Raw genomic sequence first — 15,868 nt, 5'->3', positions numbered from 1 at the left:
TAAATACAATACTTAATCATAAATCTATTATAAATTAATAAAATATAGTAAAATCTAACCATTTCTTATCAGTAAATTTATAATTAGAATTTTATTTTAAAATGTTAAAAATTAAGAAGAATAAATAAAAATAAAATGTTTCTTTTCCTTAGTTTATTTTTAAAATTACAAAAGAACAAAAATTACTTAATTAAAAAATTTTTTGTGTATTCAATACAAATTTATACATATTTTAAAATTATAAATAGTGTTATATAATTGTATTTTTAAAATGAGTACTGTTAAAGTTTGAAAGCTATTTCAATAAAATGATATACAAGTTTATTTCTGAACTCTTGTCACTTTATGTGAAAAATTATATCAGATTATTCTTTATGCAAATACAAAAAACTGCAAGAACCTTTATCAGAACATTGACATTGTTTTCTAAATTTCACTATGAATAGTTAGCATATATGCTATACATATATGACTTATAACAGATGATGGTAATGTTATAACCTCTAAACAGTAAAGTTTAATTAATATTATTATTATAAAAATTAAATTATCCAGAATTTTCATTTAGATGTAGATATGACAAGTGTTTATTAAAATTACATACATATAAATGAAATAAACTATTTAAAAGATTTAGAAATATTAGGAAAACATATTCAAACTCTAAAAATGTTAATAAAGAATTTGTGCTTTTTTTTATAATAATCAAATGATTGTTACATGAATTAATATAACAACATAAACAAATTATATTTCTGAATAGAATAAAATGTCAGCATAATGGGTTTTTACAAATCATAAATGATATTTTGTGTAATAAGACTTTAATGTATTGAAAAACAGTAAAATAATATAGTGCAACTTATATTGTTATTTTGCCTTTAATTTTTTTTGTATTGTATTTTTTTTATCCTAATTAGCAAGCAAAAACTCTTAAGATTCTTATCTGCTGTTTTCTTCACTCATGCTTCAATTAAAATTATTTGATGTAACTTTCTTTGCCTTTTTATAGATTGTTCATTCTCCTTTGTTTCTTTTATACTTTTGATGGCATCAAAATAATTTTTTAAATTTTCCTTATTCTAAATAAATATTGACAAAATTGATAAGCTATTATATTCTTTTGATAATTTGCCTCTAATGTAACAGTTACCATATTATAAAAAAATTCTCAACTTTTTCTTTAAGGAAACATTGTTTGTTCTTTTAGTTTTTACAATTATTAATCTAAAGAAACTGTAGAGTTTGCAGTTTTATATCATAAGATATTTTATAATTTGTATAAATTAAATTTTTTCTATTTATTTTCTGAAATTTTTTCATTTGTTTAATCCAAATCAGTACAGGTATAATAAAAACAATATACAGTATATATAAGTGTAGCAGTCAAGGTATGTTATGTTAAGCCCATCCCTCACTACTTGGCTGAACCCATAATGGGTATGATCAAAAGGCTAAATATGAAATATTATTTTTTATGTATTTATCCACATTGTTAGTGGATAAATACAGAAAAAGATATAATAATTCATATGTAGCTTTTTAATAATTATTAATTACAAATAAAAGATTAATTTAAAAAAATTTTTAAAGTAATATTATTTTGTAAAGGTTTATTTATAATTATTTTATAAAATAATATTTTAATAATATCAAAATATATTATACCGAACAATTTCCTTAATGTTATATTTTCAAGTTATTAGAAATAAACAATTTTTAGAAAAATAAATAAATAAAATCAAGATGCTTCAAACTGATCTACACTTTTATAACTAAAAAGAATATTAAAAATTATATTTCAATGGATTACTTCTGTAATCAGTATCTTTTACTTAAAAAAATTTGTGTTTATCATTTGAATTGCACTAAAAATAAACACCACAAATTAAATATTAAACAGATTTATAGTTGACAATTGTCATTTATTCAACTTTTGCAAAAGTATCATTATAAAAAATTTATTAAAGATATTATAAATCAAAATTAATTAATTAATTAAAAATAATATAAGAAATAGCTACAGTAAAAGAAAGTTTTCTAAAAATATTTATTAAATGTACTTGAATATTAAATTTAAAATATTTTGTAAATACATAAATTATTGAGAAAAATTAATCAGTATTTCCTCATGTAATTTCAGACTTTATAAATTTTTTGAAGACATTACTTTTTATTTAATAGATGTAGATTTAGTTTACTGTGATAAGAACAGACTAAATGTATTAGGTGCAATATTAAAACTTATCATTTTTAAATTTACCTAATCAAACTGCTGTTTACTCAATTCCTAGTTCTAAAAATTTTCATCATTCATACAGAACAAAAATAAAAATAATTTTTAAAAGTCTGTTGTAATAGAATTCATACATTCAAATCATTATATATATAATCCTTTTTTTTTTTATACTTATCATCATACAAATCTTTATATTTGCATTTGAGAAATTTTTATATGTTAAAATAAACCTTTTTTTTCCATTTTAATATTAGTCATAATTTATAAATCATCAAAATGTTAATTATAGTCAAAAGTTTAATCATATGAAATCTTATAGGTTAAATAAATATATATTTTCATAAAAATATATTAAAATTATTGTTTATCTTATCTTTATTTGATTCAAACTCTAATAAATATAAACTCTAAAACTTTCCAGTGGGAGTCCATTATTAATATGGCTATGGCTCGACAACAAGAACTGATATCTGATGAATCGCCAAAAGAGGGGATCAATACAGATAATAATGCATTAAGAACAGGTGTGTTGCATCTAAATGTAATGTTAATGTTATGGTAAANATCTATATATTTCATTTTAAATTTAATTTATTTTCAATTGTAATTTTTAATCAATAAAGTTATACATTTTAATTTTTTTGTAATAATTTTTTCACTATTCGCAGTAATAAAATTTTCCTTTATCAATATATGAAATAACGTAAAATAGAAAAAATTTCACTAAAAAATTTTTTAAAAACCTAAAATAACGCACAAAATTCAAAAATTATTTGTAAAAAACACAAAAAGCTCGAAAATTTCAATGAAAAAACACAAAATTTTTTTAAAAGTTCGTAAAAACACAGCACCCAAAAGATTCATAAAAGTACCGGTACATACAATTCAAAAAATTCTTTAAAAAAACAAAAGATTATTGATAAAGCACGCGAAAAAAAATCAAAAAAATATTCAAAAATTGTAAAGAAAAACAAAAAAAATTACAGAAAACGTGTAATCTACTAAATAAATTTCAAAAAACGAGAAATGTACAAGAAATCACAAAATAAGCGAAATCTACAAAAACACAAAATACTCGCGATCTACAAAAAAATCACAAAAAATTCAAGAAAAATCCTTCATAAAACTGAAAAACTATATTAAATAAGTATATTTATTTCATCCTAAAATCTTACAAAATGGCAATCATTACAGAAAATAGCACTCCAACTTTCCAAAAGTACTATTTAATTCTAGCAATAAATCTACTTTCCAAACTACTACATTTTCCTCCTTAAAGATAATAGTTAAAATAACAATTTAAATCTAAAAAAAAAATCTAAATTGCAAGGATCCATTTTATTTATTTATAACAAAATAAACATTATCCAGAACATTTTAAATGTAAAAAAATAAGAGGAAGAATCTTATTGATAGAGTAAGGTAAAGATGGTTTCGTCTTAGATACAGAGTTATTTAAAATAGTTTTTAAAAGTGTTTTATAAATGGGGAGAAGCGTAAAGAATAATTTAAAGGAAGGAAACGGAAACGAAAGTTTTTCCTCTAAAGTAAAAATCAAAAGAATTTCTAACAACTCAACGGGATAATAAAAGGATTAAAGGAGCTTTCTGTTCAGTCTATAGAACAGCATCTGTTGAAAGATAGAGAAATGATGGTAATAAAATCAACACCACCTGTAGAAAAGACCTGTAATAGCACCATTTACAGTTTTCCATTGAAGAACAAGGAAAATCCATTAATGTCAACGTCTTGGGAATTCATATTATACTCCAGATTCCAATTTTATCTTTCCTTAGTTTCTAATTAAACTATCTACCAAAAGTTGGCATTTTAGAAGTAAGAAAGAAAAATCAACATTTAGTTTTGTTAAGTATAAATGTAAAAAAATTTATGATTTTTCCACTTAGAATAAAACTATTTGTAAATGGAAATACCGTGTTAAAGTAAAAATCTTGTTTAGTTTTTTTCTTCCTCTATTTGATTTTCTTCGGTAGTTTTCTCATACTTTTATCTTAAGTAAGAGCTCTTGTATGTAGGATTCGAACCCGTAATTAAACTCGATTATACTTCGTTAATCCTAATTTATGTTGTAAAATCGATGGCATACGAAAGAAAGAAGGAGAGGACATTGAAGATGAGACTTTTTTTCTTATGTTTACAATCGATAAATTGTATGCAAAAGCGCCCATTAATGGGGGCTTAGAATCGATTCACGTTTGATTTACTTTCTATCACGCAATCAGTCTAACAGAATTTTGTCAATTCCAATGATACACAAAGGGGAAACTAACTTTGTCGTGGCCTTTTCCTATTGCGTTAAAGTCAATCCAATAATTTATTCCTGAGAGGTTGTAGGTTGCTAGGCCCTCGGGATGCAATTTTCTCTTGTGACTCCAATCATCGGTTTGATAAACCAGTAAAATAGGGTCTTTGTATCCCTTTTCTTTGTATCGATCCCGTTCACGTAGGAGTTTTCTATAATTATCGTTTGATATTTGGAATAAAATTGACACCGTCTCCGGATGATTTTCTTGAGTTTCGAGAGGAAGAATCATCGAATTTTCGCTTATAATTAAAATGTAACAAGAATTGAAGCCTTAGATAAATAAAGAATTGACTTTTACAAGATTAAAGTAGAAGTTGACAACAGTTTTATCGTTTTTCTTAGGTTTACAATCGATAAATGTACGTGAAAATGTGAACTATAGCACATCTAACTCGATAAGAAAAGCGATGAACTGTGTTCATTGATGGATTTTACGAAATTACATAACACGCATTTGCTACTAAACAACACTAAATTTACAGAAAAGAGACCAAAATTACTAGAGAACACGATTATTTTTTCCTTAGAAGATGTTGGAATTTTATTTTCCTTTAAGTGAAAGTAACTTTATAAATTATTAAATTCTCACAAACGAGGAGAGCATAACTTTAATAGTTACATTGCTAGAATAATCATTATATAACATCCAATATTATTCATTCCGGAACAATCGGAGGACAAATTTAATTTAATCAGAACAATTATTGTACTAACTTCCAACTTACCCAATTGCACACGAAACATGTTCGTTCTTAATCACTTTTAGAGTAATTTACTTTATTCATTCACTTCATTCATCAGAGCATTGTTTGTAGGACAAGTGAAATTTATTAAGCGTTAGCAAACGGACAATAAAAGATTTTAATAGAAGACAACATCTGTCATTTTGTCTGGGGGGTGATGCTCTTGTTTATCACCAAAATCATCAGAATGTTATTGGAAGCCGCGTGTTAAAGAGGATTTACTTTTTAACTATCACATTATAGGGCCAAAGAAAATTGATTTTAGAGGGAGGGAGGATAAAAACAAAAGAAATTTTACCGCCTCTTCTATGTTATTTTATTCGAAACAATACGTAAATATATTCAATTATCATTAGGAATAATGAATATTTTCTTTTAAATTTGCTTATTCTTTCGCTATTTCGTATAAGAAAATTTGTGAATTTTTAATTTTTAATTTAAATTTAATTTAAAGCTGGTTTAATTATATATTTGAATAGTTGGAAGCGGGTCACGAAAATCCGAATGATTGTGAAGAAAAAGTCAGGTTTATAGCCGAATTTTCGAAAAAATTTGAATAATTTTTGCAAAAATTTGAATTTTGACCATTTAAAATGTTAAATTCGCTTAAAAACTTCGATTTAAAGCACCTTTTCCCCCAGAAAATTTAATGTTGAATTGTAGCAATTGTCAACGATGGCAACTGGATTTCTGAAGGTTTACCTCATTAAACTCGTACCAAATTATACATAAATCGAGAATAAAATTTCTTAGATTAGTTTTACATCTGTGAAGACTATCGACAAAGCAAACATGTTTTCTATCTAAACCTTTTTTTCAACCTTAAACGGGGCCTCATAATTAAGCTGCAACTGCCCTTTTTTGTAGTAAGTTAGATGAGAAAGTGGCACGAAAGAATTTGATATTTCCTATAAAACCAGAGAAGATTTTTCGCGAAGAAAGATTCCAGAGAGAGAAAACTTCTAGAAATGAATTTTTCTTGGTTGTTTGGCAGCTTAGAAGTGCCCAAAATCGAACTGAACTTAACAAAAGTATGGACAACTGAAAGCAAATGATAGGTTTAAGTTTGGGTGGGGAAACACGATCGCACGACAGAAGCTTTGGATTCGGTTTCAGGCTGACGTGATACGTGACAAAAGGTATCACGTATCGCATTAATGGGATTGATTCTGTGGGAATGCGCCTGTTGTCATTTATGTACCACACCTATCTGTAGATACTTACATATTTTTCTCTGAAATAAAACTTACCGCTCATGTCCTGCACATGTCTATAGTCCCCGACTTGCAGCAGATGTTCTGAACGCATGACGGGAAGGCCAATCATCGATCGACGATGATAAGAAACGGGCCCGTCACGTGATCGAAGCGCGTATGATCGTGACGTAGAATTTAACAGGCCATTTCCGGTTCCGTTGAAGACCTCGATCGAGCTTTCGTCCTACATCCGGTATAAGTTGAGTCATCTGATAGCATTCGCTTCATCTCGTTCCAGTTATTTGTTTGCAAGCATTTTATTGTTCCCACGATTTCTAGGCTAATTTTACTATCGATTTTCTCCTATGCAACAGATAAAATATGCAAATTTTTCGTTATATCATCTATATTATACGACCGCTCCGGCATCCGTTTAGATGAAGAAAAAGTGGATTTATCAATAGAATTAAGGAGTAAAATCTCTACAATAATCTGCACAATAAATTAACTCATAAAACGAGTGAATATCCAACTCTTCCATCAAACTACGTCATCGAAGACTACCCTCGATACATCACACACGTGTAACACACGAAAACAAATACCTATCACTCGATAAAACTTCAGAAAAATAATTACGATTTCACACGAATTTTCTCAATTAAAAGCTTAGAAATAAGCAGATGAATATTTTACGTAATGATGACGTTGCATCGCCATTGACGTTACCACAAAAAAGAGTACTTTAACAAAATAATAGAGCTGACAAAAGAGATCAGTACTTGCACAGTAATTCGTCTTCCATTTGTTAATTACAGTGTCTATTGAGAGAAGGAAGAAGCAGCACACAACAAGCACTCCAATTGGGTGGAGCAACTCTAGAACAAGCTGATAAAATAGTGAATTGTGTGCATCCAATTCTGTAACTAATTCTCTACTCTACAATCCAAAAAAAACTACACAAATTTAAGGAAGTGAAGCGAATTTCTCTTATTATCCTTTAATGTTAATTTTATCTTTAACCATCATCTTCTTTCATTCTTTCTTTCCTTTTTTGGTAATTTTATTGTCTTTTTTCAATAGTATTATACCTTAAATTTCACTTCTGAATCAATTTCACTTTCCTTCCTGATTCCATTTTCACTTTCAAACAAAATTTAATCAGTGTCACTTATAATTTTATTCATTTTTCCAAGTTAAAAATATCCTTAAATTATGGCTTAGAAAAATTAATTTTTATTAAAAATCCTTTCTTTGAGCTGTGGGAATTACCATTGGAAAAACTTAGAAAATAGAAAATTTTACCAAAAACTGAAATTGCCTTAATGCTTATTATTGTTATTAAATCTTAATGTGTTCAATTTCAAAGATGATTGTGAAAATATCATTTCTTCTATTAACGATTCATTTAATTAACGTGCATTCTTGTGGAAAAATATTTATTTAAAATTTTGTGGAAACTATTTTTAATAATCTTTATTTCAATATTTAAATATGCATATACTTTATATATAATTCAATAACATTAAAAGTGTTCAAATAAAAAAGAAGTGATTAAATTTGTACATTGGTAATTTTAATTAGATGTATTTAAAGTGTAAGTTCTTGTACTTTACAGAATAATTATAATTTGTTTCTAAAATAATTTTAATAGTTTAAAATTTAAATATAAATATCAGTAGTAAGAATAATCAGATGTGCGTGAATTAAGATTATTATTTTATATCTACGTACAGTACTTGATGATACAACATAACAATATACGGTAATAAAATACAAAGAAATGCATTTCCTAAATTTACTATCAACATTTTTTAGTCATTATTTTAACAATTCTTGTCAAAATGATAGATTGTATAGGTACGTGTTCAGATTGAATTTTTTTGCGAAGAACCAGCGCACAATAAATTCTGTAACCGGCCTCAATTTTGCCAATTACGGGCGGGCCTAATTCGCAGTAAGGTCGACAAGTATGGGTTAAAGCAAAAAATAAATAAATAAATTATCCATCAAAGATCAGAATTCGAACCTAAATCATTCATGGCAATCTTATCGAGCGACACAAATATAAATTATTTAATATAGTTTTTGTTGAAACTACATTTTTTTATCAATATTTATTCGAAAATATGATTTCTATATTTAATTAATATAGTAGGTGGATTGAATTATGATCAATACAAATACAATTAGCAATTACAATTGGAAATATTGTTTATGCAAAACACGAATGAAGGAGAATCAAGAAAATAAAAGAAAAAAAGGATAAGATTATATTTTTGTTTCCATTATATTATGCATACAGTATTGTATTATTATTATTAAACATTATTCGATTCATTTTAATGTTATTATAATCTGTATATACATAAAAGAAGTTTTAGAAGTTGGAACTGGAATGTTCATACATTTGAGTGGGTAGTTATCATACGAAAATACTCTGTTGTGGATTTTGTAATGTCAAATCGACGATAAATCAGCGTAAGAAAGATTACATGTTTGAAGTATTCGTTCGGGAATAAAATCGATAAATAAGACCATCTATAAACCTCTTCCTATCTTTGTTCACGTGACACATCGAGTGAGTGCCTTATATCTCGGCAGGACACGTGGCGAGTAAATTGATGTGAAGTGTTATTGCGTGTCTACACCTCGCTCAGTCTAGTTTCTCATTTATCGGCTTGTTCTGTAGCTTAGGATATTTGCTAGCTTAACTTGAAACTCGTTTCAGATTATTCCTCTATAAAAGTTGATAGAGAATAAATGCCTAGTTACATAACATATATGTAATGTACAGCATATGCTCAGGTGTTCAAAAGATATTTTTGCGTAAAATACGGAATATTCAAAATGATTCGGTTGTTATTAAATTCGTATTATAAATATACTAATAAAAATTTATTCAAAATTAATTTTCCACAGTGAATTTTAATGAAAAAAGTATAACTATCTACAGTGGGGTAACGAAATGTCCCCGATTTCCGGAGACTGTTCCCGGTTTTGCCTATTTTTAATATTTGTTTATAGAATTAATCTTTGACTAGAGTAATTTTATTAGCACACCAATATAATATCACCAATTTATAATCAATAGATAATAACGTTTCAAAAATAACCAATGTTCGATCAGTTTTAGATCCCATTGTCGCCGATTCTAAAACGTGTCCCCGCGGTTGAATTGTAAATGATATGGCCAGCCTATCTACAGGTCCAGCGTGAACTTTTGAGGAGTCAAAAGAATTAATATTATATAATTTAGAAGTGCAAAGTATGAGTACATTTGTTAAATATAAACCTTGGTTTTAGTCATCCAAATATAGTTTTAGTGATAAAACCAAAACCGAAACTAAATCTAAAACTCAGGAACGTGACTAAAACAAATACATAAATACCACTTATAGTTAGGATAAACTACATAAATTATGTTTTTACTTTTATGTACTTAAGAAAATAAACTAAGATTCTGCAGTCGAATTATACTATATAGCTTATGTAAGATATTTTACATAGAACATCGCAAAATTTACGATGAGCTTTTCGTAGACCTCGGGCCAGATTCCTGGAAACGCGCTGAACTTGCCTCGCGCCGGCCCTATTTTTTTTTTTTTTTTTAACTCTTTCCGTTCTGTGGGCTCTAAGAGGGCCACTTTTTAGCAAGCCCGTTATAGATTCGGCCAGGTCCACAACGGACGGCCGGGCGGCAAGGGACAGGATCAACCAGAAAAACATCTGGGGTTTTTCGATCCGACAGGAATCGATACCGGATCCCCAGGGCAGTAGACTACCAACTCTCTTGGCTTTGTCAATAGTTTGATACCTTAGCTCCTTTTATGGATATACTTAAATATTACCTGTTAATAAAACGAATAGATAATGCTTAGGACAAACGATATTAAGTCCGACATATAGCCGATATTGACGTAGTCAAAACCACTCAATACAAAGTCGAAGAGACTTAAGAATTGACACTTTAAATTAATTAACCGAACTCATCAGCATTAAAATGCCTATCCTCCCTCGTCAAATCTACTTCGCATTAAAGCAGACTTGGCATAAACAGATAGCGTAATAACGAGGTTTGAATGGTTTTTTGGATTGTTGACTATACAGTACTGCGTATATCGTTGATATATTTCTTTTCGTAAAAATATGATAATCTGTATAGTCAAACCTCTATTTAGCGAACTCCATTGATCTTAAATAGGTACTGTACTTTACTAAATCAAATGCGGTGCTAAACCAAAGTGCCTTAGATGATCTAAAATGAGTTGGAGTTTGAAAGACACGTGATTTACTGATAATGTCGTTTACAATGCACAATCGTACATTTATCAATTCACAAATAGTGAGGTGTTTTTTAATATTTATGGAGATTCGTTTGGAATATTCATTGTCACTTTATGGGGGTGACACTACCTAGGAGAGCGTTATACAGAGGTTTGGCTGGAATTTAAAATGTTTAATTAATTACATATTATTATATATATATTAAATTATATATATTATGTGTAATATATTAATTCTTGTTTAAATCTACTCTTAATGTGAAAAGTATCAGAATTTTACTTTCATTAAAATAATCATTTTCTTTGTAATATTGAAAAAATATATATTTTCAACAAATTAGTAAATCAAGTACTAATAAATTATAATTAATCTGGTTTCATTTTCCTGGAGCTTTCTGTTCCAGTGTGATTTTTATTTTTTGTAGGAGAAAGGGTGCAGGCCTAACATTCACATTATCAAAAAAACGGTTTCTTATTCAAACCTTTCATATTCGAACTCAATAACCTTATTTTTCTTGCAGTACAAAATTTGTTCATCTAATTCCTAAAAAAATATTAGAAATGAAAGTAATAGTAATAAAGTACAGTTTATCTCAGTTAAACAATGGGAAGAATATTATAAAAATTTATTAACAGAAGATAGAATTCAATTTATGACAGAAGATATAAACATAGAAAAGGATATATCAATTCATTTAGAGACAAAACAGATTTAACAAGCATGTAAGAAACTGAAGAATAATATAGCAAGTGGACCTGGAGGAATACCGGCAGAATTGATAAAAAATGGAGCAGAAAATTTATTTAGAATGACAACAAAATTATTCAAAAGGTGTCTTAATGGAGAAGACATTCCAAAAGAATGGAAAATTGGCTTTATGATATCTATCTATAAAAAAGGAGATAAACAAAAATGTGAGAACCATCGAGGAATTACAGTAACAGCAACATTTAATAGATTATATGGATGAATAATAAGAGATCTAATTGAAGAAGAATATCAAACAAAAGAAAAAGAAGAACAGAGTGGATTCAGAACAGGAATATTGTGTATGGACAATATTTTCTGTATAAAACAGATTATGGAAAAAAGATTAGCAACAGGACAGGAAACTCATTTGTTGTTTATAGATTTAATGAAAGCATATGATAATGTCCCAACATCAAAATTATGGGAGACATTAAAAGAGATAAATATTAATAACACATTTATTAAAGCAGTTAAAGAATTATATAGATAATCCATAATGAAATTAAAAATTGGAAAACTAATATCAGAAGGATTTATGGTATCAGAAGGATTTATGGTATCAAAAGGACTAAGACAGGGATGTTGTATCTCAGCAACTTTATTTAAAATCTACATACAAAGAGTATTGAAAATATGGAAAAGGAAATGTTGTAATATGGGAATTTATATTGCAATTTGTAGATGATCAGGTGATAATGGCAGAGGCTAAGGATGATCTAGAATACATGACAAGAAAAATAAAAGAGGAATATTTTAAAGGAGGTTTATATATAAACATGAGTAAAACAAAATATTTATGCATAGGAGGAGCTAAAACAGACATGGAACTGGAAGAAGGAGAAGAGATTGAGGGATATGAACATTACAATTGTCTTGGAATACAAATTCATCAAGATGGAAGAGATACATTAGAAATTAATACAAGATTAGCACAAGGTAAGAGAGCAGTTAAAAGATTAAATGGAATATGGTAAAATGAAGAAATAACTAGATGAAGAAAAAAAGAATATGTAATGCTATTGTTAAAAGCATTCTGTTATACGGGGTGGAGGCATGGAGAATGACTGGGGAAGAGAAGAGAAAAGTAACAATGGCTGAAATGGATGCATTGAGAAGATTGTGCAGAATCTCAAAAAGAGAAAGAATAACTAATGAGAGAATCAAAGATCTAATGGGATTTTTGGAGACAGATTGAAGGAGACGGTTTTGGAAGAAATAAAGAGGAAACAACTTATTTGGTTTGGACATGTGAAAAGAATGAGTGACGAGAGACTGCCGAAAATGTCAATGGAATACAATCCACAAAAAAAGGAAAAAGAGGAAGACCTAGACAAACTTGGTACAACAGAGTAAAGTTAGCATGTAGTGAAAAAGGGATTAAAGAGGAATGGTGATGGATAGAGAGAGATTGGAAGGCAACATCAGATGCCATAAACTGAAATATAGATAGAAATACTAATAAATACAATACTTAATCATAAATCTATTATAAATTAATAAAATATAGTAAAATCTAACCATTTCTTATCAGTAAATTTATAATTAGAATTTTATTTTAAAATGTTAAAAATTAAGAAGAATAAATAAAAATAAAATGTTTCTTTTCCTTAGTTTATTTTTAAAATTACAAAAGAACAAAAATTACTTAATTAAAAAATTTTTTGTGTATTCAATACAAATTTATACATATTTTAAAATTATAAATAGTGTTATATAATTGTATTTTTAAAATGAGTACTGTTAAAGTTTGAAAGCTATTTCAATAAAATGATATACAAGTTTATTTCTGAACTCTTGTCACTTTATGTGAAAAATTATATCAGATTATTCTTTATGCAAATACAAAAAACTGCAAGAACCTTTATCAGAACATTGACATTGTTTTCTAAATTTCACTATGAATAGTTAGCATATATGCTATACATATATGACTTATAACAGATGATGGTAATGTTATAACCTCTAAACAGTAAAGTTTAATTAATATTATTATTATAAAAATTAAATTATCCAGAATTTTCATTTAGATGTAGATATGACAAGTGTTTATTAAAATTACATACATATAAATGAAATAAACTATTTAAAAGATTTAGAAATATTAGGAAAACATATTCAAACTCTAAAAATGTTAATAAAGAATTTGTGCTTTTTTTTATAATAATCAAATGATTGTTACATGAATTAATATAACAACATAAACAAATTATATTTCTGAATAGAATAAAATGTCAGCATAATGGGTTTTTACAAATCATAAATGATATTTTGTGTAATAAGACTTTAATGTATTGAAAAACAGTAAAATAATATAGTGCAACTTATATTGTTATTTTGCCTTTAATTTTTTTTGTATTGTATTTTTTTTATCCTAATTAGCAAGCAAAAACTCTTAAGATTCTTATCTGCTGTTTTCTTCACTCATGCTTCAATTAAAATTATTTGATGTAACTTTCTTTGCCTTTTTATAGATTGTTCATTCTCCTTTGTTTCTTTTATACTTTTGATGGCATCAAAATAATTTTTTAAATTTTCCTTATTCTAAATAAATATTGACAAAATTGATAAGCTATTATATTCTTTTGATAATTTGCCTCTAATGTAACAGTTACCATATTATAAAAAAATTCTCAACTTTTTCTTTAAGGAAACATTGTTTGTTCTTTTAGTTTTTACAATTATTAATCTAAAGAAACTGTAGAGTTTGCAGTTTTATATCATAAGATATTTTATAATTTGTATAAATTAAATTTTTTCTATTTATTTTCTGAAATTTTTTCATTTGTTTAATCCAAATCAGTACAGGTATAATAAAAACAATATACAGTATATATAAGTGTAGCAGTCAAGGTATGTTATGTTAAGCCCATCCCTCACTACTTGGCTGAACCCATAATGGGTATGATCAAAAGGCTAAATATGAAATATTATTTTTTATGTATTTATCCACATTGTTAGTGGATAAATACAGAAAAAGATATAATAATTCATATGTAGCTTTTTAATAATTATTAATTACAAATAAAAGATTAATTTAAAAAAATTTTTAAAGTAATATTATTTTGTAAAGGTTTATTTATAATTATTTTATAAAATAATATTTTAATAATATCAAAATATATTATACCGAACAATTTCCTTAATGTTATATTTTCAAGTTATTAGAAATAAACAATTTTTAGAAAAATAAATAAATAAAATCAAGATGCTTCAAACTGATCTACACTTTTATAACTAAAAAGAATATTAAAAATTATATTTCAATGGATTACTTCTGTAATCAGTATCTTTTACTTAAAAAAATTTGTGTTTATCATTTGAATTGCACTAAAAATAAACACCACAAATTAAATATTAAACAGATTTATAGTTGACAATTGTCATTTATTCAACTTTTGCAAAAGTATCATTATAAAAAATTTATTAAAGATATTATAAATCAAAATTAATTAATTAATTAAAAATAATATAAGAAATAGCTACAGTAAAAGAAAGTTTTCTAAAAATATTTATTAAATGTACTTGAATATTAAATTTAAAATATTTTGTAAATACATAAATTATTGAGAAAAATTAATCAGTATTTCCTCATGTAATTTCAGACTTTATAAATTTTTTGAAGACATTACTTTTTATTTAATAGATGTAGATTTAGTTTACTGTGATAAGAACAGACTAAATGTATTAGGTGCAATATTAAAACTTATCATTTTTAAATTTACCTAATCAAACTGCTGTTTACTCAATTCCTAGTTCTAAAAATTTTCATCATTCATACAGAACAAAAATAAAAATAATTTTTAAAAGTCTGTTGTAATAGAATTCATACATTCAAATCATTATATATATAATCCTTTTTTTTTTTATACTTATCATCATACAAATCTTTATATTTGCATTTGAGAAATTTTTATATGTTAAAATAAACCTTTTTTTTCCATTTTAATATTAGTCATAATTTATAAATCATCAAAATGTTAATTATAGTCAAAAGTTTAATCATATGAAATCTTATAGGTTAAATAAATATATATTTTCATAAAAATATATTAAAATTATTGTTTATCTTATCTTTATTTGATTCAAACTCTAATAAATATAAACTCTAAAACTTTCCAGTGGGAGTCCATTATTAATATGGCTATGGCTCGACAACAAGAACTGATATCTGATGAATCGCCAAAAGAGGGGATCAATACAGATAATAATGCATTAAGAACAGGTGTGTTGCATCTAAATGTAATGTTAATGTTATGGTAAAGCAATTCTATAAAAATTTTACATATTTTCAAATTGTAAAACAAATATATATATATATATATAATCT

The 15,868-nt window shown here is 26.3% G+C and overlaps 1 protein-coding gene across 2 annotated transcripts in view; it reads left to right on the top strand.

The window, feature by feature from the left end:
- Positions 1–10,129: 10,129 nt before the first annotated feature.
- The window catches only part of LOC111618748 (putative uncharacterized protein DDB_G0282133), a 44,419-nt gene continuing 38,680 nt past the window's right edge, over positions 10,130–15,868 (top strand). The window contains exons 1-2 of one of the 2 annotated variants that reach the window (XM_023360311.1): positions 10,130–10,941; positions 15,661–15,763. In XM_023360311.1, coding sequence (XP_023216079.1) covers positions 15,679–15,763 — 85 coding nt within the window. In that variant the 5' untranslated portion in view covers positions 10,130–10,941; positions 15,661–15,678. The remainder of the gene's footprint in view (positions 10,942–15,660; positions 15,764–15,868) is intronic. The other variant, XM_023360310.1, reaches the window with a different exon arrangement.

Source organism: Centruroides sculpturatus, unplaced genomic scaffold, assembly GCF_000671375.1.
Source record: "Centruroides sculpturatus isolate CEXI.00-Female unplaced genomic scaffold, Cexi_2.0 scaffold188, whole genome shotgun sequence".
NCBI classification, from domain to species: Eukaryota; Metazoa; Arthropoda; class Arachnida; order Scorpiones; family Buthidae; genus Centruroides; species Centruroides sculpturatus.
The sequence above is the reverse complement of the archived record's forward strand: the minus strand, read 5'-3'. Positions and strand labels throughout refer to the sequence as shown.